Consider the following 27974-nt stretch of genomic DNA (forward strand, 5'->3'; position numbering starts at 1 on the left):
TTGTCTTGTATATTTTATTTTTGTATACAACATATCAAAATAATGCCCTTTATAGAATATACAGTGGAACCATCATGGCATTAGGAACAAATGGAAGCACAGGAAAATACACATGGTGGATTCGTTTGCATTTAGTAGGTATCACTGTACCACAAACAAAAATTTATGTGGTCGAGTGATTTGCTGCCTTATCCTGAGCATTGCAGATCATGTCTGAACATTATGCGAGTGGCAAGTGTACTGTCTTGGACAAGTGAAACGTGAATGAGTGAATAGCGAAACACGTGCGTCAACAATGTTTACAATGAGTGACATTCAAGTAGTACACAAAGATCCAGGAAAAAGAACATTTCAGTGCTCACATGAAATGTGCATGCAGATGTTTTTTACCACTACAGTAGAATCTCAGTAAACAGAAATTGCTTAAACGAAATTGCTGATTCAGCTGAACAATAAGCTCTCGGTTGGTTTTGTATTTGAACAATGTAAAACAAGCTTGCCTTAATTGAAACCAAAATATTTGCAACTCCCTATAAACGAAGCTACAGAATGAACCTCTAATAATATTTTTTTTTTTTTTTGCAACGCCTATCTTCTGTGAAGAAAGTCATTCTTGCTGGACACATGGCATGTGCTGGGCACCCAGAGCTTTCCTTTACGTGATAAATACTAAAGCAGTCACAGGCTGTTGAATTGCTGTTGTGAATTTTTGTCGCTCAGAATCGAGCAGCTTCAAATAGCACCAATACCACCCTCGATGCTTGCGCCAACGAAGGTAGAAATGAAGTGAGGGAAGTGCCGGAAAAAGACTGGTGTGAAAAAAGCCGCTACTATTCGGCTATCGAAGTGCAGCCAACCTCTGTTAAAAGTTGACTGGAGGATGCAGGTTTGGTGCATGCATTAACCGTGCTTTCGTCTATCTGTAGTGACAGCACGGCGATGATCGAAGTGTAGACACGGACCACATCACATGAAAGAATACGTGCGTGCGGCAATGCGCTTAGAAACCTTTTTTCTTGTTCTATTAAGTCACTTCATTTCTAGTAAATACATTTATTTGGACTTGCAGGGTCCCTGCTGAGTCCAAATACAGTATAGAACACTTATAACGTAACCGCTTATAGTGCAGGACCGGATATAGTGCGGTCTTTTCAAACTCCCGTTAATTTTCCCATAGCACTCCATGTATACACGTATCGCTTATAGTGCAGTTGCTGGAAACGAAATACCGGTTACAGTGCCGCTGCCTGGGAATACGGAAGTCAGCAGAGCCGGCGAACGCTCCCCTCAAACGGGCGCCCCAAGGAGTGCTCGAGCAAGAAAGAGAGACGAAGTGGAGGAGAAGGGCACGTGGTGCAAACGAACAGCCAGTGAGGCTAAAACCAGAATATTGAGTGCGAGTCGTGAAATATCACGGCGCGCATAGCGAGCGAGGACCACGATACTGCCAACGCCGGCCAACGCTCGCTTCACGATAACGGCAGTAAACGATAACGGCAGTAAACGAAACTTCAGGCAGCGGGCGGCGCCGACACGGCACTGCGAAGGGCGCACGCGGAGACCGTGGAATGTGAGGGAGGAGGGCGGCAGGGAAGCGGATTTTGCCTCGACAACTCCGCCGCTTCGGTCGCTCCCCTCGCCCTCCCTCGTAGCTCCCTCACTTTCGGCTGTCACCGCGCGCGCCTGCCGCCGCTCCAGCCAGCCCGGCGCCAGCTCCCCGAAGTTTCGTTTTCTGCCGTTATCGGGAAGCGGGCGTTTGCCGGCATGGGCAGTTTAATTGGCCGGCCTCGGACAGTGCCGCTGCTTCCCTCTGCGCCGTAGCCGCAGCGTGCAAGGTCAACACGTGACTAGAAAGTAGAGGAAGCATAAAGGAGAAAGAAGGGTTCACTGCCATTTTCTACGCGTGGCTACGGTAGCGTGGCTGAGACGTCGGTACGTACATGCATGTTCCTGCGCAATGCAGAATCAGCGACCTTGTCATTTGAGAGAGGGTAAAATTTCCGCCGCATTTTTTTTTTTGTTGTTGTTGTTGTTCGCGCGCGACATTGAGGGGTCTCTCCTAAGCTTTTACTCTATAGGCCGTTTCACATGGCGCGATTGGGGCGAAAAAAATCGTTCTGTCACGCATGTCGCAGAGCAATTTTCGCTGGCAGCTTTCACATGCGTCTTCCGTCGCAGCGACGCCCAAGGTTGCTCCCTGCTCACAAAGTATCCATAAGAACAACATGGAAACTAGTCAAATATTATAATTTCATATTATTTTTTGAAGATAGAATAGTGCACAATTTTGCAGCCTTTAAACGCGTTGAGCCTGCAATCGCTTAGTCCGCAGTTGCGGCTAGTGAAAATGCTGCACAAACCGCGTAAGCGTGCGGCGTGGTGGGGGTGGTTTTGTTTTGTACACTCTAGTTGTGTTGTTGCGGTACGATGGAAGCCACGACTTTTCTCCTGGAGGAGTATTTGCCTCTCCAAAAGAAGAAGCTACTATTAAGTGTGCAAGTGCCTGGCACAATTTGTAGCAGTGAAGACGTTGACAACGGCGACGATCGTGAGGGTACGTGCCGTATGTTGAAGGCGGCGTTAGCTCCCGACTTGGATAGCATGCAGCTTCTCCTTTTAAATGAATTGTGCGAGCTATACTTGTTGAACTATACTTGTTGCAGAATAAAGATTTAAGCACCAGGCACCTCGTCGTTTCCTGTTTTTTTTAACTAGCTGCTACATTAACTTTTTAATGCTCAACATTTCTGACACCAGTGTTAACAGGGTGCACGACATAGTATGGTGCTGCACTCCTGTATATATTTGTCTGTAAACGGAACTCCCGTTTATCGGAATATATAATCTCTGCTCCCCTCAGGTTTCCATTCAGTGAGATTCTACTGTATAGTGGCAGGGAGTGAAGTTAGTATCACTCAGTGACTAATAATTTCGCTAATCAGTAATAAAGCATAGTGGAATGTTTTAAAGAAAGATAAAAGGAACAGAAGCTGAGGAACTTCTGACATCAAGAAAGTAGGCTTGATGCTCGCCTTCATATTCTTAATCGATCGCCCACACGACAGTCTTCCTCAGCTTGCACAAAGCTGAGAGCAGCAGCAACTTGTCCTAAGTGATCACAGTCAGAGTGCGTACGAGCTCCAAAAGTCTATGTCAAACTCCAGACAATGTCAGGCACCTTTCTGTGGGAGGTTATTTATCACATTGACGTGCCACCAGTGTTCGTTGCAACTCACTGCTTGCTAAAAAGCTTGAAATGGCTAAACTGACTGAAGAAAGCTCATGTTGGAAAATACAGCTAACCTGGTTTTGCTTAGAGTGCCTGCTGTGACATTAGTTTGCTGTTGTGCTCGTAAAAAAGTGCTGTTTCATAGTTTACATTGTTATCCATAGATGACTCGACAGTCAGCAACCCCACGCTGTTCGCTGATTACTGTGCCCAAGTTTTGAAACATTGAGTCTATGAGGCGTTTCATAACTGACGTGACTGAGGAGCTCCGGTCACAGCGCTTAAATAATATGCTTTTCAAAGATTCCCAAGCTAAAATTCCATAAACAGGTCCTCTCAGCTCTGCTAAATGCAGTGGGACTACGAAGTACTTCTGAAGTGACTCACCACAGAAATCACTGAGGTCCATTATTGAAGCAAAACGTCCTCAATCGAGGGAGCAGCATTGCCCTCCACTTGGTAGAGTTGAAGAGCTTCTAGTCGAGGTTCACTTACGAATACAGCGATTGGGCTTGTTGGTATGATTAACTGTGCAGTGCAGGTACAGTGGATAAACAAGTAGAGCAGACTACGCACAACAACGTCTGTTGTCTGCTGTACCTCTTTGTTCCATTTACAAGCACTATGCAATTATTTGTGACACAGATGAACTGATAGCAGTGCAATTCATACGGCCCACAGAAATAACTAAATGAAGAAGTTCCTCCTAGAAAGATCCAAAAACACACATTGTGGCCAACATGTAGGAGACGCCATCATGCATGAGCAAGAATTTTGTATCAGTGTAATGTACTTAATGTGCTCAATTTGGTCTGCAAGCATACAACTGCTCTGTGACAGCAGGACATTGTTAAATGTGAAAATATTATGCAAAGAATGTCTGATATAGTAGCGACCTTTTTTGCATATCTGTTGTATATAACTTCAGCCAGGCTTCAGCCAGACCTCTACTGCCAGAAGCACAAAGGCAACCAAAAAGTTGATGTATCAAAACAACAAGAGTAAACAGCTAAAATAGTAAATAGGTAAAGCTCTGAAATATATCACAAGCTCCATCATTTAAGCTTGCAGGAGCAACCATTAAAAACACGCCGCGGAAATTGCGCCATTCTCCTTGACACGGTGTCAACATGATGCTGTTTGCCTGAAAGCTGCCAAAGTAGTTCACGCACAGCTCCCGCCAACAGCAACTTCTAGGATGATTCATGGCCACTGGTATTGTTCATTCTTGAGCCTTCAAAAAAAAAAAAAAAGAGAAGTCAAATGTGGACCAATGTTTCTGCGAGGATTATAAGGCATAACATGTTTGATGACACCTTTGATTACACAAAATATAACCAATTTGCAACGCGACATCTTGACACGTAATAGATGTCTCTCAAAGTGCACAATATTTTTGGATTATGGATATATCACTGCAGCATCTGACCAGCTTCGTGATAAATGGCGATGACAGTGAGGGCTGCGAGGATTACTTTATGAGCATGTCTGATGCGCAGCAGAAGCATCATAGAGGGAATGCTGACGAAGCCTTGTCAGGCTCAAATTAAGAGATGTCTGCAGCGTTTATGTACATGAAAAGGAATAAAACCAAGAAATATATTCTAGTGCCCCGTTTTGACCCCTAATGTCATGCTTGCAAATTGGCACGGAACTGGCACACAACTTTAAATATATCATTCAATAATTCAGTCTGCTTTCTGAAAATGAAAAGGTATTTTTAATCAAAAGCCATGTCAGCCATACCATAAAAACTTGTTTATCGACTGTTATTATTGACAGCGCTGTGCACAATGTTTTAAATGCCATGCCTACATCAACATACTCGTCACTACAAAATCAGAGACTTACCACTCTTCCTGTCCACAATCTTTCATGAGTAGTGCTATGACACAAGATCAGCCTGTGTTGGCTTGAATTTCGACAATTATGAGCTTCGAAGCAAATGCCATGAGAACGCCAAGAACGACAGTCATAATAGTGCCATAGCTCAATGAAAACCCAAATGTCTGAAAATGAGAAAGATGGTAGTCTGTCACAATCTAATTAAAACCATAGTAGAACAGGCAATACAAACCAAAATGTACCATATTTACCCATGCAATACCCACACTCCCCATTTTCAAAGTCAGAAATTTTAAAACAAAAAATTTTCACTAAAATTGCATTTTGAATGCATGGCGTTTGGTATCAGCTGATACTGTCGCTAAAAGTATTATAGTTGTTGGATTATCTGACAGCATGGACGACACTGACAACCTTTGGAAGTGCGCCAATAAGGTAAGCTAAACAACTTGACCGAATTACCTGTCTGGTTGGGAGAACTGATTACGACTTTGAAAGTGACTCCAACCAAATAAGGGAATTGAAAAAAGAAGGCTTCAATGTCGCACACGAACCAATAAACACTTTGAATGTCCTCCTTCCTTAACCAAACGAATGTCCACCAAAAGAAAAAGCTCAAGGTATCATCTACAAAATCAGCCGTGCCTACTGTCCGGCAATGTACATCGGGGAAACCAAAAATTGAAAAGAAAGAATCAAACATGAGAATGACGTCAGAACATTCAACTGAATACGCAGCGCTGTCGCTGAATGTGCTGAAGACGCCGCCCACAATATTGCTTTCCAAGAAACCCAAATCCTTTGAACAGAGACGAACCTGCGAAAAAGGCTCATAGTGGAGTCATGGCACACTGAAAATATGGCAAGTAATATAAACCATGCGAAGGACAACCTCCCCCCTGTGTATATCCATGGCCTTAGCGACACGATGAAAAGAAAGAACGTCCAGCCAAATAGAACCCCGCTCTAGGTCGCCAACACGAAAACGTCTCCACTGCCCTGAAAAACCCATGAAAAATGAAGCGGAACTTGATTATTGGTGCTCAGCATCAAACAAACATCTACGTTAAGCCCAGACCACAGTACGCTTGCAGATGCACACAAGCTCGCGCCTGAGCACCTTGTTTGCCGTGCCTCGGAAGTAATGGCGGTTTGCATCAACTAGAGGAAACGCACAGCAGCACACACTGACTTGGCTAACTGATGGACGTTTTGGCAGACATTGTCTTGTACTTGGTTAATGACAATGCTTTAAAATTCTGAAATACTGATAAATGCAATTCTGTTATTTTTGCAGCCGTTAGATCAGCGCAAAAAGTAAAGGAAGAGCACATTCTCGCATGACAGAAATCTGCCTTACTGAGTGTTCGAGTGTACTACGCCGTAGCTGCGTAGCCAGGCATGTGTAAACGCAAGGCAGCCAGAGCCCAATATCTGTCTGGAACCGAAATCCATACTCCCGCCATGCTTGGACGCGTACGATCAGTCTCGAACCATCTGCGCATGCGTAGGGGTGCATGCGTAGGCACGCAGGCATAAGCTTTTGCGCACTGGCAAGTGCACATGTGGTTTGGCCTTTAGTGTACGGCCAGTTATTGCATTATTCTGTACACTATCCATGACCAGGGTTTCAGCAGGTAGTCATATGCATAACTCATGCAAGAGCCACACCCTACCAAGATTCTGAAATTGAAATTATGGGGTTTTACGTGCCAAAAATACGATCTGATTATGAGGCACGCCATAGTGGGAGACTCCGGAATAATTTGGACCAGCTGGAGTTCTTTAACGTGCACCTAAAGCTAAGTACACGGGTGTTTTTGCATTTCGCCCCCATCGAAATGCGGCCGCCGTGGCCGGGATTCGAACCAGCAACTTCGTGCTTAGCAGCCCAAAACCATAGCCACTAAGCAACCACGAAGAGAAAATTGTCCGGGTCTTACACAAGTAAATACGGTACTCTCTTATAAAACCCCCATAATGATGCTTTGTAAAAACAAAAAATAAAACCCCAATATCAACAGCACTGCATGAAACAGAGTATCCAGGAATGCTTCCCACAGGAGGAAATGAAAGGAAGAACAAATAATATGTAAGCCTGAATGTACTCTTTCATGAAAAGTAGTGCAGGCAGTGGTAAGGCCTCACAGGTTATGTTTTCGATATGAATGTGCTACAAGTATAGCTCCAGTGAAGATCTGTTCCGCACACATTGGACATGCACAAGAGAATAAGCAGACTTAAGTAATTTCTCCCACTCTGTAAGAACTTAGTGGCGACAGAAATTACTATACGTATTTGGCAGTGAACTGCAAAGCCTACTACGGCAGCACAAATCCATGAGAGCCAATTTTATTTCCTGCACTTCACATCTTTTCCTTTTTCACTTCAACTGCATGACATTCCTCCAATACTCACTGACACCACAATGCATTAGTGCATTGCTAAAGTGCAAAAAATGTGCAAAAAATAAAGAACTCACGCTCAGTTGTATGGGCGCTTTTGAAAGAAAATTCATCATTGCGAGTCTTTCCTCTGTGGGACGAATGCACTGCAAGAGGAGACAAAGATAATGTATCAAGCATGTGATGGCAAAGGCACAGCCTGAACTATTTTACCTAAGCCCAACACTAAGCAATATGCCTCAACATTACTCATACGCACAGCTTGTTCCGACTTCTTTCCCCTTTTCAAAACAATTCTCACTCAATACAGAGAGTCAGCTGTTGAGAATTACACTAGACTCTGCTTAAATGGAAGAAAAGGGCAGAAAAAATACCAGTCACAAAAATCAATAATAATAGTTATATTGCAAAAACTTAGAGCACCCTAATTTTACTGCAGTGGAACAAAACAGGCACAATTGTGCTCTGCTTCGAATATCGAAACTTCTGTTGCACAATTTACAAGTTATGTGTTCATGCGCAAATGTTTTCACAAGTATTCTGTGCAGCCATTATGTTCAAAAGAGCTCTGGAGACTTTGCCAGCTGATTTGAAACAGTAACATGCACTGGAATAGTAATATCTAATTTGTCATCATAGCTAGAATAATTCGCCATGAACTTTTGTGATAATAGTACCCCAACAGTCGTGTCAGATCAGGCAACAAAGGCATCATCTAAAGTGGATGAAGCAGTAGTGGCAACCCAAATGTAGTTTATTTTTCTTCCTTCTCAGGGATCACTTCTCCCCTAGTGAAGCCATCATGGTGGAAACATTGTTGCAACTTCGACAACCTAATTTGCCTTAATTTGCCTGCAACTGCGTGATGGATTCGATTTCCTTAACTATTCACTAGCATCACCATTTGATTTGGTTTTCAGACTTTGGTTTTTAGATCTGGTTTTCAGATCTGTTTAACCAGTTCGCCGGAGTTGACAACAAGAAGCATTTCATTTAAACAATGTTTATTAACCCTGTGCTCATGGGTGGCCAACCAATGTTGGCACCCTCATTTCAATTATCCGGCATTTCCGTTTAAGTGAGTTTCGCTTATTCGGAGTCCACTGTATGCAGCACTTTAAATACATGGTCACTGCAAATCATTGCTAGATTTGCGCAGATCTCACAATACATGATTATTGAATGAAAGTACAGGCCACCAATGTTAAAGGAACGCCTGAAAGTAATTATCAGCTAAGGTAATAAACTACAGCTCCAATATGTCCAAAGTCTCAGTTTCACCTAGAAGGGAGCTTTTGTAAGTAAAATAACAAATGTGGGACAGCATTGACACCACTACTGAGGACATATGAAGCGATCACATGTTATGTCCCATTCACATTTGGTAAACGGCAGTCAAATACTGATAATAAAAGTGTAATTACATTCCAAATCAACATGAAGAAAAATCTAGACTTGCTAATTTCACTGGATCTTTCTGTGGAACACTGACACTAGCTATCCACACACTGCTGTGTAAATGCTATTTGCAATAGTGCAGCACCCTCTCTATCTGGCACTCTGTCAAGTGAGCACACAATCATTGCGCTGTACTAACACGTGGTTGTACATATTTTCAGCAAATGGCGCCAGAGAACACGAGGAACAAGAAAAAAGACCAGGCCAATTACATAAAGCACCTTGTGATCGTCCTGGTCTCCTTTCTTGTCCCTTGTGTTCACTGGTGCCGTTTGCTGCTATAATAATCCAACTGGCTCAACAATGCATGTCCGTGCAGCGCCCCAAGCCTCCGTGCAGCGTACGGCATGCCTGTAGAGCGATGGCCGATCCACTACTGCAATACGCGTCAAAGTGGAGCTTGTAGTATAGATCTCATAGGCGATGGGCGTTCCTCGATGCCTGCGCGCATTGCGGTATACTAAAAAGCACAATTCCAAACTAGTACAAATGCATTACACATGCTTACTTGGAGTTATAATCAAAAAAAATTTTTTTGCATGCAATCGAAGGTGTCCTTTTCCTTCTTCCTGTAGTATAATGTAGACTACCTCGCATTATATTGGCGCGTATGCTATATTCTTGCAAATGCAGTGCCTCTACCACAGTGAGTCAGTCAGATGTCTCACACTGAAGGAAAACAACAGAGGGGCTTGCTGCACAAGCTGGGATGCAGAAGTCCTGCATGTGCATATCAATATTCAATAATCTATTTGATATTCGAAGCTAAGTATTCATATTCAATTTGTATTTGAAAATTTTGATATTCTCACACCCCTAATTTTCGCCTATTCTTGTCAAGCAATCTATCAACTTAAATCAGAACTTTCTTAACTACTATGCCATCTCTTGGTGAAGAAAAAAATGCTGATAGATTTTCAGGGCCATGGTACAACAATCAGCTAGACCTACCATTTGCCTTTACTGTACATTTAAAAAGCACAATGTTTCAGCTAAAAATTCCACTAAGTAGTAAATCCAATGCACACTTTAACCATGGTATAAGAATGCAGATATAGTGGAGTGGATATAATAAATTGTCGGATATAGCAGAATAGATCAAAGACGTTTTTCACTGATAACAGTGTGCATTGATTCTAATGAATATGTCATTATGAATATTGGATGTAACAAAGGCATTTTCATGTCAGATGCGATTTTGTTACAATGATATTTAACTGCACTGCTCTCTAGTTTTCAATATCTAAACTGCCCCAATTGATTTTTTATCTAAATCTTTTCCTCAATATCACTATATGTCATATTGAGGCAACACGGAAAAAACCAGATCAGGTCATGCAACAGTGCCATTCTGACCCACACGTCTTAGATTAGAATTAGCCTTTCACGTCTTTCACATATTTAGAGTAGGTCACACAATGATGCGTGCCAGGACATCTTTTCTGTGGCTAGTCCATGCCAGTACCACAACAAGGAATGACTTGGTGATCCCTCAACATTCTGTTATCATCCGCTCTCACCTTTAGCACGCGTGAACCTTCCAAGTTGACCTCGGCAATGGAGGAAGTGATGACAAGCAGTAGAGTCAGTGGGCAGACAAACTGCACCACCTCCCAGACGGTCGGCAAGTGGTTCAGCCAGGTGACCAGCTGGGACGAGCACCAAAACACCACCAGGGCTATGAGGCTGCCCACCCAGCGCTGCAGGGCACGCCCAGTCAAGCGCAGTCGGCACTGAAAACAGGACACATGGGAGCAATGAACCACCATTGCATGGCAACAGAAATTTCATGCGACTGCCACATGGCTTTAAGAAAAGTTCAGGCATTGCAAAGAAAAATGAGCAGTGCATAGATCATGCTCCGATGATCCTGTCTGCGAAGTATCAAACCGCTGCTGCACAGCCACAAAAACAGCTGAAATTTCAAACCAAAGCCGGTTCACCCTTCCTCTTGAGAAAGCCCCGCCTATTGCCGGAGAATCAAGGTCACATGCATAAACGGCTCTACATCAGACACGCTGCCTGCAATGTAAGAAATTATGGCACCTGACTTAAGATCATCCAATGGAGTACGCGCCAAACCGCCCCTGGATGTGCGCTGCTCAGCAAAAAAAAAAAAAAGAGAGAAAAAGGCAGGCGGTGCTCGTGACAGAAACATGACATGGTCCCTTGGCTCCAGCAATGTCAGAAAATATGGACAAACGAAACAGAAGTGGTGACGCCAAATTGAGGTTCCCACATAATCTTGCCATGAAGTCATAGATTTTGACCGCCTCTGCTCGTGCCTAGTTAACCTTTTATCAGTAGAGATTGACTACACTGTATCCTAAAGGAGCCATAAACTGAAGTTATCAAGTTACTAGAATTTAATCTGCACCACGACAGCTTAAATATGAGAAAATACTCTGAGATACGTGACATTAGTCGATGTACCAGTGCTAGGTTTCAGCACAAAATTCAAGCAATAGAAGTTTGGCCGTCATTTTTTTTTCTCTGATAATCAACCACTTACTGCAAAATTAATGAAAATGGAGTTTCGAAGGAATACTTTATGAGTCCCAGACTAATTTAGGGTTCCTCAAAACCTTGTTACATGGGCCCTCTGACCACAGTTAAGCTCAACCTCAGTTACAACCTACAAAAGTTGTACACAGTTACAAAGAAAAGCTAACCGTAACTGCAGCTATAACTGCAGTAGGCAAGAAATGAAATTCAGTTTAACCATGTTGAACACTCCCACATAATCAGAGCATTATGCATACAGTAAATAAACCTGCAACACATGTGCAAAGCTGCAATATATGCAGAAGCAAAATAATGTGGCAGGCTAATAAAACCCAGACTAGGAAGATAATGGTAGTGCAAGTCAGGCAAGCTCATATACTGCAACAAGACAGCAAGTTGGGCCAGTTAGTTGGAATTCATCGTAAAGATCGTAACAGCGCAAGCAAGACATGGACAAAATGAAGGAAAATCAACAACACGGCGCTGCATTGTCGATTTTCCTTCCTTTTGTCCGTGTCTTGTTTGCGCTGTTACGATCTTGACGATGAATTCAGCAAGCTCCTCTGTACAACAAACTTTTTTTTTTGCACTGTTACCAAGAGCAAAGGACTTACCGACACCTTCCAGTATACATGAAGTATTTCAGCTATTGACAAGCTTCGTGGTGCCTGAGAGGTGGCCACACTCAGGTCTGCTGATCTTGTGACATCCTGAATTGAAATCAATAATTTTTGTAAGTGCTGCTGAACTGTGACAATGGTCCTTTAAATTTCACCCTTTGAGCATCAAGGGAAATGTCAAAAGAAGCACTATTTTTAACTCAGCATTTATCAAAAGTGACTGGTGTGTTCAGCACACTATAATGTCAATATACCCGCAATTTCTTCACTTAAAACCGAAAAAAAGAGAAAGATCGCAGCAACAGATAACAGCGGACCCTCGTTTATACAATCTTCACGGGAACAGGAAAATAAAGCCTATCATTCGAAAATCGTATCATCCAACCAAATCGTATTATTGGGAAAAGAAAATAGAATGTGTTATGCAGAATCATATCAGCGAGGTTCCACTGTATCTACTTTTTTTCCTATGCAAGAGTACGTGACACAGGAAAAGACTGCCCCCAATATTTAGGTAACTGGCACAAACACCACCAGACCATTTAGATATTTAGTTATTTATCTACCTACACATAAACAAATACTGAAAGAGACTGTCATTCTCGTTATCTTTCCATTCAAGGAACTAATGTTCATAAATGGCTATATCGCTTCTGTAAATTATATGAAAATGTGCATTACCACACCTTGCCCTAACCATCTTTGGCACAACATAATTACTAAAGCCGTATATGTTCTTCACTCAGCCATAAACCACAACTACCTCTTACAGCAAATGAGTGTCCTTGCCGAGGTCAGCGCTAATCCTATCTGCTTCCTACCGAAATCTCAAAACAACTCACCGAGACATAACCGCGCGGATGGAAATAGTCAAGAACAAGACCCTTGGCGTTATTACTGAAGAAGTGCTATACAGCCCTTGCCTCTCACTGCACCATACCACAGCACATGGCACCTAGTAAACCAGTAATGAAGTGAAAGAAGCTAGATGTTACTGGCAGCTGTTTACTTGGTACGATGTATAGCTGCTGAAATTTGTGCAGGTGTCCCCAATTTTTTTGTTTTCAACCAAGCACTCATCTGTGATAATCCAGAGCCTTAATTTCACACCCCTTGAACTTGACTACTCAGGCTTCATAAATGGTAAATTCCAAAGCACTGTCATGCTAAATTTTAGACTTCCCTGAAAACGTACACATAAGCCATGCAAATTATACAAACATTTGCTCATGTTGGGTCACATTCACACTCGAATAGTTTTTCACATCGAAAAGCACAAAAGCACAGAGAAGAAGCTAATAGGTAGAGCATTTGTCCTGTTTCCTCCACGCAACATTTTTTTGTTAACCCTGAACCCATGAGGATGCCAAAAGCACAGGTTGCAGAAAGAAAGTCAGCCCCTAACATACTCACAGCATCATAGGCTCCAGTGAGAACTGAAATGCGTGGGCCATCCTCGCAACTTCGCAGCTGGACATGCCTGCGTGAACCCTGACTGTAGCAGTCATCCGGAATGTAAGAGCCACTCGCAGACATCTTGTTCTCAATCCAAACACTTTCTGGTAAGTAAACAGACAAAGTTCACGTAAATGTAGATGCACACCTACGAACTGTCGTGTTGCAAAGAGGACAAAGAAGTTGAGATACAGCATTGAAAAAAAAAAAAAGAAGAATCAGAAAATATAATCTGTGAATCTCACTGATTCAATGCTAATCCTTTTGTTTTTATCATTATTTTTCCTTTTTCTACTTCTTTTTAAGGGTAATAAAAACTTTGACAACATACAGTTGACTGCTCGGCCTTACATTTGTTTCTTTCTACTTGTTTTCATCTGTCTTTAGCTGGCGAAGCATTTTGCCCATGCTACCAAACTCTCAGCCATATGAGTATGCTGCAATGGCTCCACGAAGCAACAACAAGAGGATGCTAAAAGATATGGGAGACAACAATGTAGCTCTCTTGTGCAGCGCGAATAACCATCTATAGTATGCGTCCTACATCTGAGGCAGGAAAACTTTCCAACGAGCTCATAAATCTCAGTCTCCGTACTTTACACCAAACAATTTCTCGATAAATCCATGGACCTATCTTTTCCAAATAGATCATTCATCGCCATTATTCCTGTAACCTAAAGTATAAGTCAGCGCATCATGCTTGCGGCAACATGTTTATGCCAGTGCAATATTCCGAGACAACAGGAGCACTGACCTTCACAAATGTCTTCAGCTGTCATTGGAGAACCATAATATTGCTTGGCATTACACATTTCATAGTTTACTGCATCAGCTTCGAGCTCCGTGATGAACCTTCGTATACCTGAAAGTGAATGTCAATTTATAAAAAAAAAAAAAAAAAAAAACAGGAAATGTAACAGCTCACGTACATTACAACTTCTGACTACAGATGTTCAGTTTTTCAATGTTTACATTAGGAAGCGTTGTAATCAGAAAAAGAGGTGCAACATCACAGTAGAGTTATGAATAACACAAATGTATAACGCAGGGCTGGCAAAAATGAACTCCCTCGATACACCCAAGAATTTGGGCCTCTATTCTAGTTATTGATTACTAACAAATAAAAAAAAATTACAGTGGCCACGGAGACTTCTCTTAAGCAAGACTTTTAGTATAGAGTAGCACTTAACTTTCATAAACTAGTTATAAAAGGTTGCCCCAAGGTAGTGCTTTTCTTCTAAAATGTTATTCTATTTACTTTTTTCTAATGAATTTTTGCCCACATACATTGCCCTCAGTTTTGGCCGAAAAAAATACAAATTAAATTTAACTTTGGGCCATACAGCTAGCAAAAGTTCACACATTATGGAAGGTTTTCACTGCATTAATTCGAATCTCTGTTACATCTGGTCAAAAAAAAAAGAACAGTGAGATGCTGGGGATAGTCATTCTGCTTATTAAACGTTTCATCAACTAGGATGCAGCACCAAAGGATATGCAGAACACTGTTTTTGAGCATGTACATTCACACACAACTCAGAAATAGAAGAGAATGGAAAGGTGGGCTACTTGGAACGTATTCATGGCTTAGAAATTTGAGCATGAAGAAATGATGTGGGCCAGAGTAAATATGCTTTCCTAACTACTGTTTATTTTTTATTGCAATGTAGTTAAATATAAAGCTCACATGGGCACTATATGCATGTACAACTGCAGAAAGAATGAAAACAAGCAGAATCCAAGTGTGCAGATAGTCAATATCTTTTTGGGATAGGGTGAAGGATGGTTGGCTTATGCAGTATTTACTAGTGGATATGTGGAAAGCTCTGATAACTTCCCTTGAGTGCTGTTCTGTGCATCCTGTGACTGTCTTTACTCTCACACATGCCATTACTTCATGCTGTAATTTTCAAGCCCTAAATGCAGTAATGAGTTTCGTGCACAAAACCTAATCAATCATTCTATCAACCAATCAGACAAATATCACAAGACCTTAAAGGAGTACAGACACAACATTTGTGCCTTCTTTTTTTCTTTAGTACACAGCTGTTGAGCCTGTAATTGTGCCGTGGAGCCTGATATCAACAAATATTAATCATTTTACCTTTTACTGCAATCATACAAAACACGCATCAAGTGCAGCGTCGCTTTAGATGCGAAGCAGGAGACTATTCTCGTCATCGAAACCTGATGCAGCAGCCTCGTGGTAGCCGACACCACTGACACACACACACAATGACTGTGCTGCAGAATTCGATAGGACAAGAGGGGAGAGCAGGTTTCCCTGCATTTCCAAGAGAAGCACAGAACTGGAAGGACCAATTAGGCAGCTTTCGGCAATACAGTCATTGTATGGCCTGCAACCCTCGCACCAGGCTGACTGGCACATGCTTGAGTTGTTTCCGATATTACATGACAATCACCTCTAGTTTCGTCGACATGAATAGCCTCCTTCGCGTTTTTGACTGGTCAGATTAAACAATCTGTAAATATTATTGCGATAGCAATTATATGGACACTTCAACCAAATTTCTGCCGTCGGCGTCGCCGTGAGGTTCCCTATAGATGAAATCTTCGCCGCGCGCCGTATGCCCGAGCGGAAGCGTGCGGGGACGTGCGCTATCACGGAGAGTGAACGCACTCAAATCTCCCACGCGCAAGCAAGGAAGCAGGAAGCCAGCGCCGGAGGGAGCGGGGGGGGGGCGCACTTCTACTCTGCCAACAGCCGCGTTCGTCGCTCGCCCGCACCGTCTCTTATCTCCACACGGCTCTGACCTTTATGCGCCGTGCATTCGCCGCTCAGTTTCCGTTAGTTTCCGTTGAAGCGATAGACCGCACGTACCTTCGCCCGTTGCTGCGGCATATGGGCTTGCTGCCGGCGTTTTGACAGTCGTTGTCTGCAGTCATTCAGTGTGATCTATTCATGTTTGTTTGTGCGCGCTCACACCACGCTTGTTCATTCAGTTAGTAATAGTCGGGCCACATTTTCCAACGCATGCTACACATGCAATGCTGCCCGGATCGGCAGTGCAGCGCTACAGGTGTGTCCCTTCACACGCGCTGCCCACGGGAAGCGCTTCTCATCAACACCACCATTTCTTCTCATGGTCATCGAGTCTCTCTTCATGTCGGTCTACTTACGGCGTAGCACACCTGCTTACTTAATCAGCTCATGTTTACTACAATTCATATTGCTACCAAAGCCGCTCACCTTACTTCGTATGACATTGCTGTGTTGCTATCGCATTCATTGCTTCGCTCTTAGGGCGAAACTGTGACATTTTTTTATTTGCAGCACACTTGAGGAATTAAGGCTCTGTACCATAATTGTGGAGCAAATAGCTAGCTGCCTTAGAAAAAAAGCGGGATACAAGATCTTCAAAGTACTCCTTTAATTGGCAAATCAATTTTGCGGAAACCCACAAGATGGGGGAAGGTTCATGAAATGAAAGATTGTCATTCACCCAAATGTAGAACAAAGCTACAAAGGAAACCCATACAGGTTTCTCTGAAAGAAAGCGTTGCAGTTGACTGAAAAGCCCTTTCACTCCTTTAACTACGAACCGCGATTTCTGCATTAGCAGACACTAGCTACATCTGTGAGGAAACAAATAGAAAGGCCAGATGGGAACAGGCCAGGAGCTTCCCACTCACCTATGGTATGTGTTCGTGCAACCGACACCAGAACCATGCACACCAGACCATGCCACATCAATGAGAAGACCGAGTAGATGACACGCAGGACAAAATGCATGGTGCAAACAGCCCGTGGGAAACCAATCAGTGCACACGTTTCGCCCTGTATCATGGCGCGTGCACTGTATGCATTCACAGCCAGAAATACTGCTCCCAATATTATGGCAAGGGCCGCCGCATTGATCTTCAGCAAAGTCTTGGAGTGCATCCTGATGTCCTGAAAGCAGGCAATCGACAAAGGTTCAGCTCACAATACTATAAACACGTAGACTGGTGTACTTGAAAAAAGAATTTTGTGTGAAATTTTTTCTCTTTGCTCTGCTTTGCCAGTGCTCCAGTCTCGCCCGGAAGTCCCCGTCTATCTCATTTGATACAGATGAACATTTGTTTGAAGAATCTTTGGTCGAAAGCTAAGAATTTGGAAATGATTCCTTTCCCCCACACACACACTGCACCTGCTCCCTTGCTTTTTTATTGCGAGAGCAATTATATGGACACTCCAGGTGCATTTCCGTCGTTGTCGTCACTGTGATGTTCTGCATAAAATCTAAGGGTGATAACATCGCAGCTGCACGCCGTACGCTGTGGGTGCGAGTGAAAGTGTGTGAGGGTGAGCCAAGGATGGTGGCACGGTCTCGTGCGTGCCTCCCCGTGCCTCCACAATAGAAGCACACCGTCTATAGAAGCACACCGTCTTCTATTGCGTGCAAGGCACCGGTGGGACGTTCTACTCGGACAGTGGCTACGTATGGTGTGGCTGAGCACGGCCGCGCAGGCTTTATCTTGAAAGCGATCTGCAATGGCTACAAAGTTTAGGCGCGCTGAGGGCTGATAGCTTCATGTGCACTGAAGATCACACCGAAGCAAGAGGCAGCATGAAGGGCAATTCGCTCGCTGCTGCTGCTGCTCCTGCCTCACACATTTTGACAGCAATTGGCTGCAGTCATCGAGTGAGATGTGTTTATGTTTGCCTGTGCATGCGTGACACGATGCATGTTAATTTAGTTAGTAAGCGAATGTTTAAAAGTTTATACGGCTGATAAAACTATCCTCACTTTATATAGCTGTCTAACAATTTGCTATTGCAATTAATGCTACGCCTTTTAGGCAAATTGTGACTTTTTTTATTGGATAGTGCATCGAGTATTAGTATAGTAGAGTGCATCGAGAAAGGAGTATTCAGCACATGTAGGCTGCGCTGAATACTCCTTTCTGACATGATAATTGTGCATAAAAGTGCTGCATTACAAGCACCCTAGGGAGATGCCAATGAGGTCTATCACGACTGTTAGATCATAAAATTGCATAGTTTGTTATACAAAATAGGCTGCAGTATGTAACCTCCATGCTAGATTTGATGACAAGCCAAAACTTTCATGTTAGCTCAGGTATACTAGTCTGTAGTAGTATTTGCACTTCAGCTTAACTGAGACAGTGGTCAGGAGCAAAAAGCTGCCCATCTGGTGAGTCGACCAAGTGCCATACCTTGAGGAATGCAGGGTGGCTGAACAGCCTGCGAGCCAGCCGTCGCCCGTACAGTCCAAAGATGCACCAGCTGACCACCAAAAAAATACTGATACACCGGTAGAGGGTCTTGGATTCCCCGTGCGACACCATGATGAGCCGCACTTCATAGGCAATGTGCACAAGGCACAGGCCAATGCATGACAGCACCGTCAAGGCTGCAAAACAAGGTTTCGGAGAACCAGCAAATTAGAGATGTCCAAAGATTACTAATGGCACTAGCAGTTGTGTACGGGCTCACTATGCTGTATGTGTTTGAGGAAGTCTCATAGGGTAGGTGAAATGGAGAAATTGTGTGGGAGCCAGCAAGGACACTCATGTTTTGCAGGGAAGAGGAGCAGAAGCAGATACAGCCAAATCTCGTTATAATGAAGTCGCATCCAAGAATTTCAACACGGAGAAACAAAGTATTCTGAGCAGGCATTTTCAAGGCCCCCCAAGTATTCATTATTATTGCAGTGAAGCCTCAAATAGTACAAGAAAACAAGATCAAAAGCACTTGTTAGGTTTGATGGCAATGTTCTTATTGTTGCATATTTTACATCATAAAATGTTCAAAAACAGGCATGTGCAGTTATTTCACATTACACTGCATGCAAATCCCTTTTGCCATTCTGCTGAAGTACAAGAATCTGATAAAACAGCATTTAAAACCCACTAGTGTTGCTGAATGTTTTCATTATTCTGCTAAAACTGTGTTAAGAAAGATTTCACGCGAAATCAGCCAGGACATTTGCCATTTGCTAAATGCACACCCTTGCCACTAAGAAAATATTTTATATACAGGAGAGGCCGCTCGGCCTCAGTAGGTGTGCTCCAGCCTGCTATTCTGCATTGGGGAAGAGGGGATTGATTGATTGATTGATTGATTGATTGATTTTAACATCTCAAAGAAACAATGAGGCAATGAGAAATGCCATTGTGGAGGTCTCCGGGTTAATTTTGAGCACCTAGGGTTCTTCAACATGAACTTTTTATGAAAATGAACCTATATAACATCAACCTAAGTGCATGAGCGTTTTTGCATTTTGCCCTTATCTAAATGTAGCTGCCACTACTAGAATTCGTACCTGCAACCTAGCACTCAGCCACAGAACACCATCAGTACTGAGCCACCACAGCGGGTAGCGAAGAGAAGCAAAAGCAGTGGTAAATAATGATAAGTAAAAGGAAAGGAGTGGATGCATGTGGAGTGGATGCGCCAATAGGAAAGGGCACACCGAATTTGTGTTCAAAGCCAGTAATTTTCATTGTGTGTGCTTGTAATGAGGAAACTTATGCGAGCGGGATTCTTCAACAGAACAACATAACAAATAGCAGTGAGTGAGGTTCTGACTTGCACGTTTGCAAGAAATGCTGTTTGAACGCAAATGGAGTGTTCCCTTTTATATCGGCGGAGAGTGTACATTGCACAGTGGCCCACTGATCTCTACCACAGGGGGCTGGATAGTGCATCGAGCACCCTCGACTGGAGCCAGCCTTGTCCCAGAAGTTGGCTCTTTGCAACATTGCAGCAGCACCTTGCGTGCATGGGAGCTCGGCATTTCTTCTTTTCTTCCCATAAAATGCCTGCTTATTGTGCTGTAAACTACCAAAGCAGGCCGAAGAAGTCTTTTGGGAAGATGTCCAGAATTTTCCATCGCAGCGCCAACAGCGTCATTAATAGGAATGGCATACACTGGAAACACTGGTGATGAAAACACATTATGTAAGAAAAAACTATCGCATATGGGTTCAGATTATTTTAAAAGCTCTTATTGGACATGTAGAGACAACACCACCTTGTAAAACGCAGAAAACCACTAAGAAAAACTGTTACGGCTGCAATATTATCTGACCACACACCACTAAACAAGCCAAGAAACTGCTAATCTAGCAGAAAACTGCTGTAATAGCAACACTGACTACTACTCACTGCACAGAAAGACTACACTCACTGCACAGAAAGAGTTCTTACCCTGAAGCAGAAGTCCAATTGAGGGAACAAAACGGCAGGCCCTTCTGCCTGGCAGGGGCACCCGCAGGCATCGGGCAAGGAGGAGCCAGAGCCAGACCGGCAACTGAGATGACTGCTTCACTGAAAATGTGGATGTGTGTCCTACAGCTTCAGATGCACCGGGGCAGCACTCAGTTTGGCATTCCCTTGGGTTGCAGTAGAACTGTGATGTAAGTGAATTCCTCCGCACTGCACTATACAAATGGCGAGCCCAAAGAGAAAATTTGCTGAGTTTGGTTTTTAGTACAGCAAGAGAGCTGTGGTGATACAAAAGTAACCTGAAAAAGTAATTAAACATTCAATATTTCATAAAGTATAGTCATTTTCACAGAAATACACAGAAACACATTATACATTTTTTTCATCAAATATTTTGTTACCCTACTAGTTATATTTGCCACCAACAGGTGGTGCTTCAGTTGCGTTAGTAGTTTTGTACAACTAGGGTGCCTCAATACTAGAACTTGGTGTCGAGGAACCCTATGATGATGATTATGATTTATTGGCATCCCCTTTGAAACAAGGTGGTAACAAATCGTCACCTAGCCTGCTTTAGCTAATCAGGTATGCTATTGCTATACATGCTTTTCAGTCTAGCATTTTGTCTACATCTCCTTAATCTTTTTTTCTCTTCCTACCTTGTACCGTTACCTAGGCCTGTAACGAATCCGGTCCTATCAATCTCTCCTCAGCTTTTCTTTTTTTTTTTTCACCACCAATACTCTAATCTCTCGCTTATTTTGACTGCTGACTAGTTAATGCTTCCATCCACTTTAAATCCCAGTGCTTCTGGAAAATGTACATCACCTAAGCGTATCACTATGTGAATACCTTCGAATTCTATTAAGATGTATACAGTAGTTAAGATGCATACAGAAATATAACTAGTCTGGTAATTAAATTTTTCGATCGATTATCAATAAAAATTCTATATTTTCTGTGAAAATCACATCAGCTAACAATTTTTAAACTTATTTAATTTTTACTTTTTCTATTACTTTTGCATCATCCGGTTATTACTAGTCCTTACTAGTTGAAATTTCTTGTTTTATTTCATATTTCTTTACATACAGCCCATTTCTTTGCATAAAATAAGCATAAAAAAACAGCACACGAGCATTGGCTAAAACTAACCTGCATGGCCATGAATATTATTGCAACAGAGCATAAAAAACAGCAGTCCTCACTAATAAATATATATATATATATATATAAAAGAACAATTAACAAATCAGGCAAATGGTCTTGAGAAGTGAAGACTACGCGATTATTATGCAACCACTATGAGATTGGCAGCAGTATTCCATCTTTTAATCAACTTCCAAACTGTACAAACACAATTATAGTCAGCACATTTCGAAGCAGAAATATAAGAACATCTTCTGGCTACTTTGACTACTATAGACATATCGCTGAAACAAATACTTATTTGTTTTGGCTGTTACATCTTCACCATACTGTTGTTTTTGTTCACTGCACACTGTTTTTAAATTTCCTCTGCTATTTAAATTGTGTGCGTGCCCACATTATCTTCAACTAATTACTCTGAAGCTTCTCATAAACCAAGATTATGCACTATAATTTATAATTTATCATAGGAAGTTCCCCAGGGATCTCTTATGAAATCAGAGATAAGAGAACTTATCTCTCCATTTTTTACATTTATGAAATGCTGAAGACCATGAGAATTCTAAGAAACCAGTCCAGTGATTTAAACCCTGAATTGCTCAAAGGAAAGGAATGTACTGATAAAGACAATAAGCTAGCCTGTAACACTTTTTAGATAAATAACCCCAAGGGTTGAAAGACCTCTCCTCCCTCCATTAAGTAACCTTATCATAAGCTCTCAGCCTTATCAGAACTATGCCTACAGCCTCAAGGTAGACCACTCCACATTGTCTTATCTTCCAGGCCAGCAGACTATTTACAGATAAAATGCAGCGGAATGTCAGCAGTCTAAAACAGCACTACAACAAAAGCATTTGTAGACATTCTGCTAAAATATTTCCACCAGTCTTCGAATGAAGTTGTACTTTACCTCTTTCCCTACCATGGGGAAAATAAGTGTTTTTTGTATGTTATGGCAGATGTTTTTTTTTTTTTTCTGAAGGAACTACTGCACTCAATAGTTAATGTAATACATAAACAGAAAGCAAAATGAATGCACTTTTCACGCACAAAGGTTTTATTAATGAGATGTATGTCATAAAAAGATATAAATTGTTAAAATCAAGACTGTTTAATAAAATTGAACAAAGTTTGTAAAGACACGCTTGTATCTACTAAGAAAAAAAATGTTACGAAAATTATGAGATATACAAAATGTATTGCCGTCTATTAGGCACTATCTCCAAAAAGATCAAAATTTTTCATTGAACAGGTATTTCGCTACAAAGATTTAACTGCAAGCACTACCGTTGGGCGTGCTTGGCTGCCGCCAGCCGATATTCCGGGCTGGTTTGCGTCGTCGTCGCTTTCAGACTCAAAGTCCGACGAAAAGTCAGCATCCTCTGACTCGCTGCTATTCTATGTATCGATAAGATCAGCCACAGAGGCAGCAAAATCACGATATCTGCGATCTCCCGAAGCGCATGCGCCGTTTCTGGAGTCAAACATTTTTTCGTTCTCCTTTGACGATCGCGAAACTTCGGAGCGCGTTTAAAAATCACCACCTCACGGGAAAAAAGCGAATTGCTTTGAAAACTAAAATATAGTTCTCCTCCTTCACGTCTGATAGCGCAGTATGTCGGTGAGCGGCACGGAAGGTCTCGAAAGCGGCGTTTCAAACATCGATAGAGGGCTAACCATGCCCAATGGGCGCGGTACGGAAAGAGTTAACAACACAGTTTCAGTTTTACTACTGCGTGAAAGCACAGAGTACATGGCTGAATCGCTGTGACGTGCACTAAGTTTCAGGTACGGGATTGCAAAGAGAAGGAAAACAGAAGGAATTCACTATATAAAATAATTCTATGACATTTTTATAACCTATAGAGACAATCAAAAATTGCTTTTCAATGTGCAGCAGTGAAGATCATTGTCCCCTAAGCTTCTGCGTGTGCTATAGCTCAATGTATCAAATTACTGCTTATAGTTTTGTTAACATAGCTGAAGACACAGCACAATATAAGTAATGTTCTAATGTGCTCAAGAAACCGGTTTAGTTGCTAGACAATACGGTCACACGCTATTGGGTATGCGCTTTCCACACTGATGTGTGTGCATTTGGGTGGAAACGGAGGAGAAATTTCTGGGTTGATCCTGGTAGAGACGTGGACTCCAAGCATAACTTCACCTGTGACATAACTGGTGGAGGTGCCGGGTACCATGTACTTTCGCTCCTAAATTTCCGCCATTCCTTCAAGCACTTTGGAGACAGTCACAGTGCCTGCAGCTAGAAACGGCTGCCACCTACACAAACTACCACCCGAATTCACTCCCTTGTGGTCCAGACTGGACAGGATGTCGACTACAACTACAAGTCAGGCGAGGCAGACCTGTGATACCCAATCTGCTCCTCCCCATGGGTTCCCCATGCGCTGCAGACACCTAGATCATTCCACTAGTCATGTCGCGGGCGAAGTACAAAGACACAGCTCGGAGTCCACGTCTTAAACAGGAACAGCCCAGAAACGTTTCCCTCCTCGTCCAAATATCGGCGTGGCCATGTTGGCATGGCGTGGCAAATATGGCATGTTGCAATATCTAAGGTTAACACTGTTCACGTACTTGCAGTGTTCACGTAGTTGCAGTTGGAAGGCTACAGTTAAATTCAAAAGACTGCCTGTTATTTCTTTCAATGTATTGAAATTTCTGTCAATTTTCCCTACATGCATATGCTCTTTTAAACACCATCGTCACTGCCCAGATTTTGTTTCACATCACAATTAAGTAGTGCCTCTGGCAGAAACAAAAGCACAGGAATCTCATCACTGCTAAGATGGCAACACCACCTGGTGTTGGGGAATAATAACACAGTGGTGATATGGTGGCCCATAAGATTGGGCAACACTGCAGATGATCATGCACATTATTTCAAGATTATGCCAATGCAAAAGCTCAGTGCAAAAATTGGCAAAGCATGGTGGCCATCATCTTTCATGGGCACAGCAGCACAGCTTCAAGTGCAGTTTAAGCAGTGAAAAGAAGAGGAAAGCCACAAAGGCATGGCAGACCCCCCCCCCTGATATGAATACCGACAAACTCCATTCATGGAAAACACATTCAAAAACTTTTTGGTGAAAATGTTTTGTGAGGAGATGTGGACAATTTCGGAACTATTCCAATGGATTGTTCACTTTCCAGTCTCACATGTGTTTGTAACAGTAGATCAATTCAGACAACAAAACGTACACTTGGGAATACTCCAGCTTATAAACCAACCATAGAACAATTATATGTTGCACTTCCATGTAATTATGCATAGCTGGCATTCTAGCCGGTTATTTTCAGTTTGCATTTCAATCATGCTGGTGGTAATCAAAGCATTTGAGTGTTGTTATGCATATGCTGCATAACAACACTCAAAGGGCCTGGCCTTCAGTTTTGAAATCATGTGTCCAAACCACGGTGTAAGAAATATACTTCAGGTGTTGACACTCCGCCCAACGGCGCGACCAGATCTTGTGCGGCGCAAAACCGGCAGACGCGCCGATGGGACGAGCGTTCGTTGAAACGCAAGCACGCAATCGCCTAGGTTGCCTAGGTTACGGCTCGGCCTCGTCAGCCCTTGAGCCGCAGCGCCCCCCAAGCAGCTGCGGCCGGCGCATGTGCCACAGCTGCGTGGGGGGGGGGGGGGGGGCGCTCCGGCTCAGGGGCCAATGGGGCCTGAAGTATATTGCTTTATTGCTTACATCGTGGTCCAAACTAAGTGAACAAAAATGTCACCTCCTCCTCAAAATAAAAAAAAAGAAGAAGAAAGACAACACGAAGAGGAAGAAAAGAAATACAATAATAAATTATAATGCAAAAGGAAACTGGACTTGCAAGAAGAAACCCCATAGTTAACTTTTAAAACCAGAATTCGCATCTGGTTAAGTTTCATACCCAATGGTGCTTGTTCCGTCAGATCTCAGTGAAGGAGGGCCACTGAGAAAGTTGCCAAAATTCTGGTTGCAATTCCAGAGTGGATCAGAAGTGGAACCTAAAACCCTGTAATAACAGCATTCGAAGGTGAACAGCCAATTGTAAAATCAGTTCTGCAGAATCCCGCAAGGTTGAAGAGATTTTATCAAAGGAACAATTCTAATCCACCTGAATGCAGTACGAAGTTACAAAAGAAACCCGTACGGATTTCTCAGAAAGAAAGCTTCGCAGTTTAGGAAAAATTTGTCCTGGTCTCAGGTTCAAATCCCTGGAAAAACTGCAAAGCTTTCTTAATGAGGAGCCCTAAGGGTTTCCTTTGTAGCTTAGTGCTGAATTCGGTTGGATGACAATATTCCCTGTTACAAACAGCCAATAATGTACATATTCAGGTTTTAAGCACTTTTACGTGCTACCAATACACACGGGCCACAAGAATGTGCACTACCTTATAGAATTTTGTGGAAATGCACATTTATGATGAATGCACGGATAAGTGCAAGGGCTGCTGCCATCAATAACATGCGAATTTTTGTAGCATAATTACATAACTGGCCAATTATAAGATTGTAAAGGATTGCCATTTGGAACATGGATCTGCGCATTATGTGTTGTATGGTGACTTGATTGCCTCTAAGAGTGGGCAGAGCTTAGAAAAAAGTATACTATTTTGCTCTGTCCACTGTACTTCATTGCTCCTGTAAACTGTATGTTCATAGTGAGGTATAACAGAATTATGAAGAGAATTACCACATTCATCTAAAATTCATTAGCAAAAGAAAATGAGGGAGTTGGCCTGGTTATATACTAAGTGAAGATGTTCAACTTAGAACATAACTGGATCAATGTTAACAGGTTAATGTGAAACTGACAAAGAACTTGTTGCTATGAGCTGGTAAATAAAAATCTATTACATTGTCAAGTTGCTTTAATTATATAGCGTACATAATATTGCCACAACAATTTCAGTACTGACAGCGGCACGAAAAGCAAAGGGTGAAGTTCAACTTAAACCTCAATATTTAATATATATATTAAAAAGACGTCAATAATTAAAACAGACTGAATTTACAAATTTATGAAGTTTTCATGGCCTCACATGCACAGATCACTACAGAAAAAGTACAGTGTTTGCAGTGCGTCAAGCACCACAGCGACTTCTTAACGCATGCATTTTATTTTATTTTTATTTTTCTTGCACGGCAAAAGTCACTCTAGGCCTTACATATATACACACACACTACAGCTGCCACTCACAGTGATGGACGGATAGGACGAACCTCCGAGGAACGAGTCTCTTCCTCTGTTGAATCTGACGTCCACGTCGTAGAGCCCTCCATTTCAATCAATCCTTACAACAAAAATGAAAGATCACATTAATCTAAGTCTCCTTAAAACACCTGTCATGCAGGATCCCGAGCACTATTGTGGCGTCGCATTACACGAACGATCGAATAAGTTCCCATGCATATCAATGAGCACGCGTCTTCATGCTGACACAACTTACCAATGTAGCCTCAGATTTCCATAGACAAATGGTTGAAATCAGCATGTTTCGCAAGAACGGTGCAAGTGGAGAGAGATGCGCAGCATGACACGAGCCGGCCACCCGTGCGCGCTGTACTGACTCACTCACTTGTTGCCGGCTTTAGGCGCAGAACACCTTAGGTTTATTTTTATTTTCAGCAGGGCAACGCGCAACAAGAGATCACTCACAGCTGTCGTTAAAGGTTTGCTCTCATGGGTATGTTCGAATGGAGCAAACGTCACGTAAAATTTTTATTGTTACTTTTCACTCCACCCCCTTTACGTTACAATCGAATCCTAAAGTACTTACGTAAGGATTTCGTGAACTTTTAGTTTAAATCCATTTCTAATTCTGCCTGCGCTTCCCGTTAGAAATACGTGAGGAGGCGTCGCACTATCCATCGATAAAACACTGTATGCAACCTTAATTGCAAAGCAACACAAAAAAATGTACTGAGATAAGCATGCATACGTACCGGTGGCAGCCATTTTGTAAACAGAAAGCGCCATCAGCTGATTGATCACGTGTTTTTTTTTTTTGCAGCGTCCATTTCTGGCGCGGGCAGTTTGTAAACGCACGCATGCCTTGCAGCGATGACTATCGACAAGTTGGTTCTATGCTATCGACGGTA

General features: G+C 42.5%; 1 protein-coding gene across 3 annotated transcripts; it reads right to left on the reverse strand.

Moving 5' to 3' along the window:
* On the reverse strand, positions 1-27952 carry LOC119449929 (uncharacterized). 3 transcript variants are annotated; one of them, XM_049665533.1, is made up of 13 exons: positions 27819-27952; positions 27073-27166; positions 25780-25884; positions 20695-20927; positions 18699-18895; positions 17172-17430; positions 14272-14379; positions 13476-13621; positions 12057-12152; positions 10458-10670; positions 7557-7625; positions 5081-5238; positions 1-4463 (listed from the first exon to the last, which is right to left on the reverse strand). In XM_049665533.1, the coding sequence occupies exons 1-12, from the start codon at positions 27850-27852 to the stop codon at positions 5128-5130; spliced, it is 1665 nt and encodes a 554-aa protein (XP_049521490.1). In that variant the 5' UTR covers positions 27853-27952; the 3' UTR covers positions 1-4463; positions 5081-5127. The 3 variants fall into 3 exon arrangements, with proteins under 3 accessions (XP_049521490.1, XP_049521491.1, XP_037569151.1); XM_049665534.1 differs by lacking the exon at positions 27819-27952 and adding an exon at positions 27653-27702; XM_037713223.2 differs by lacking the exon at positions 27819-27952 and adding an exon at positions 27323-27591.
* Positions 27953-27974: the final 22 nt, after the last annotated feature.

The sequence above is a fragment of the Dermacentor silvarum genome, chromosome 4 (genome assembly GCF_013339745.2).
Source record: "Dermacentor silvarum isolate Dsil-2018 chromosome 4, BIME_Dsil_1.4, whole genome shotgun sequence".
Taxonomy (NCBI): Eukaryota; Metazoa; Arthropoda; class Arachnida; order Ixodida; family Ixodidae; genus Dermacentor; species Dermacentor silvarum.

Excerpts from the sequence above, each read along its gene's own strand:
- LOC119449929 (XM_049665533.1), bottom strand. The coding sequence starts at position 27,852 with ATGGCGCTTTCTGTTTACAAAATGGCTGCCACCG. Across the intron at positions 25,885-27,072 it reads CGTCCTATCCGTCCATCACT|GGTTTTAGGTTCCACTTCTG; the intron begins GTGAGTGGCAGC and ends CTGTTATTACAG. Across the intron at positions 20,928-25,779 it reads GACGGAACAAGCACCATTGG|TGCAGTGCGGAGGAATTCAC; the intron begins GTATGAAACTTA and ends CCATTTGTATAG.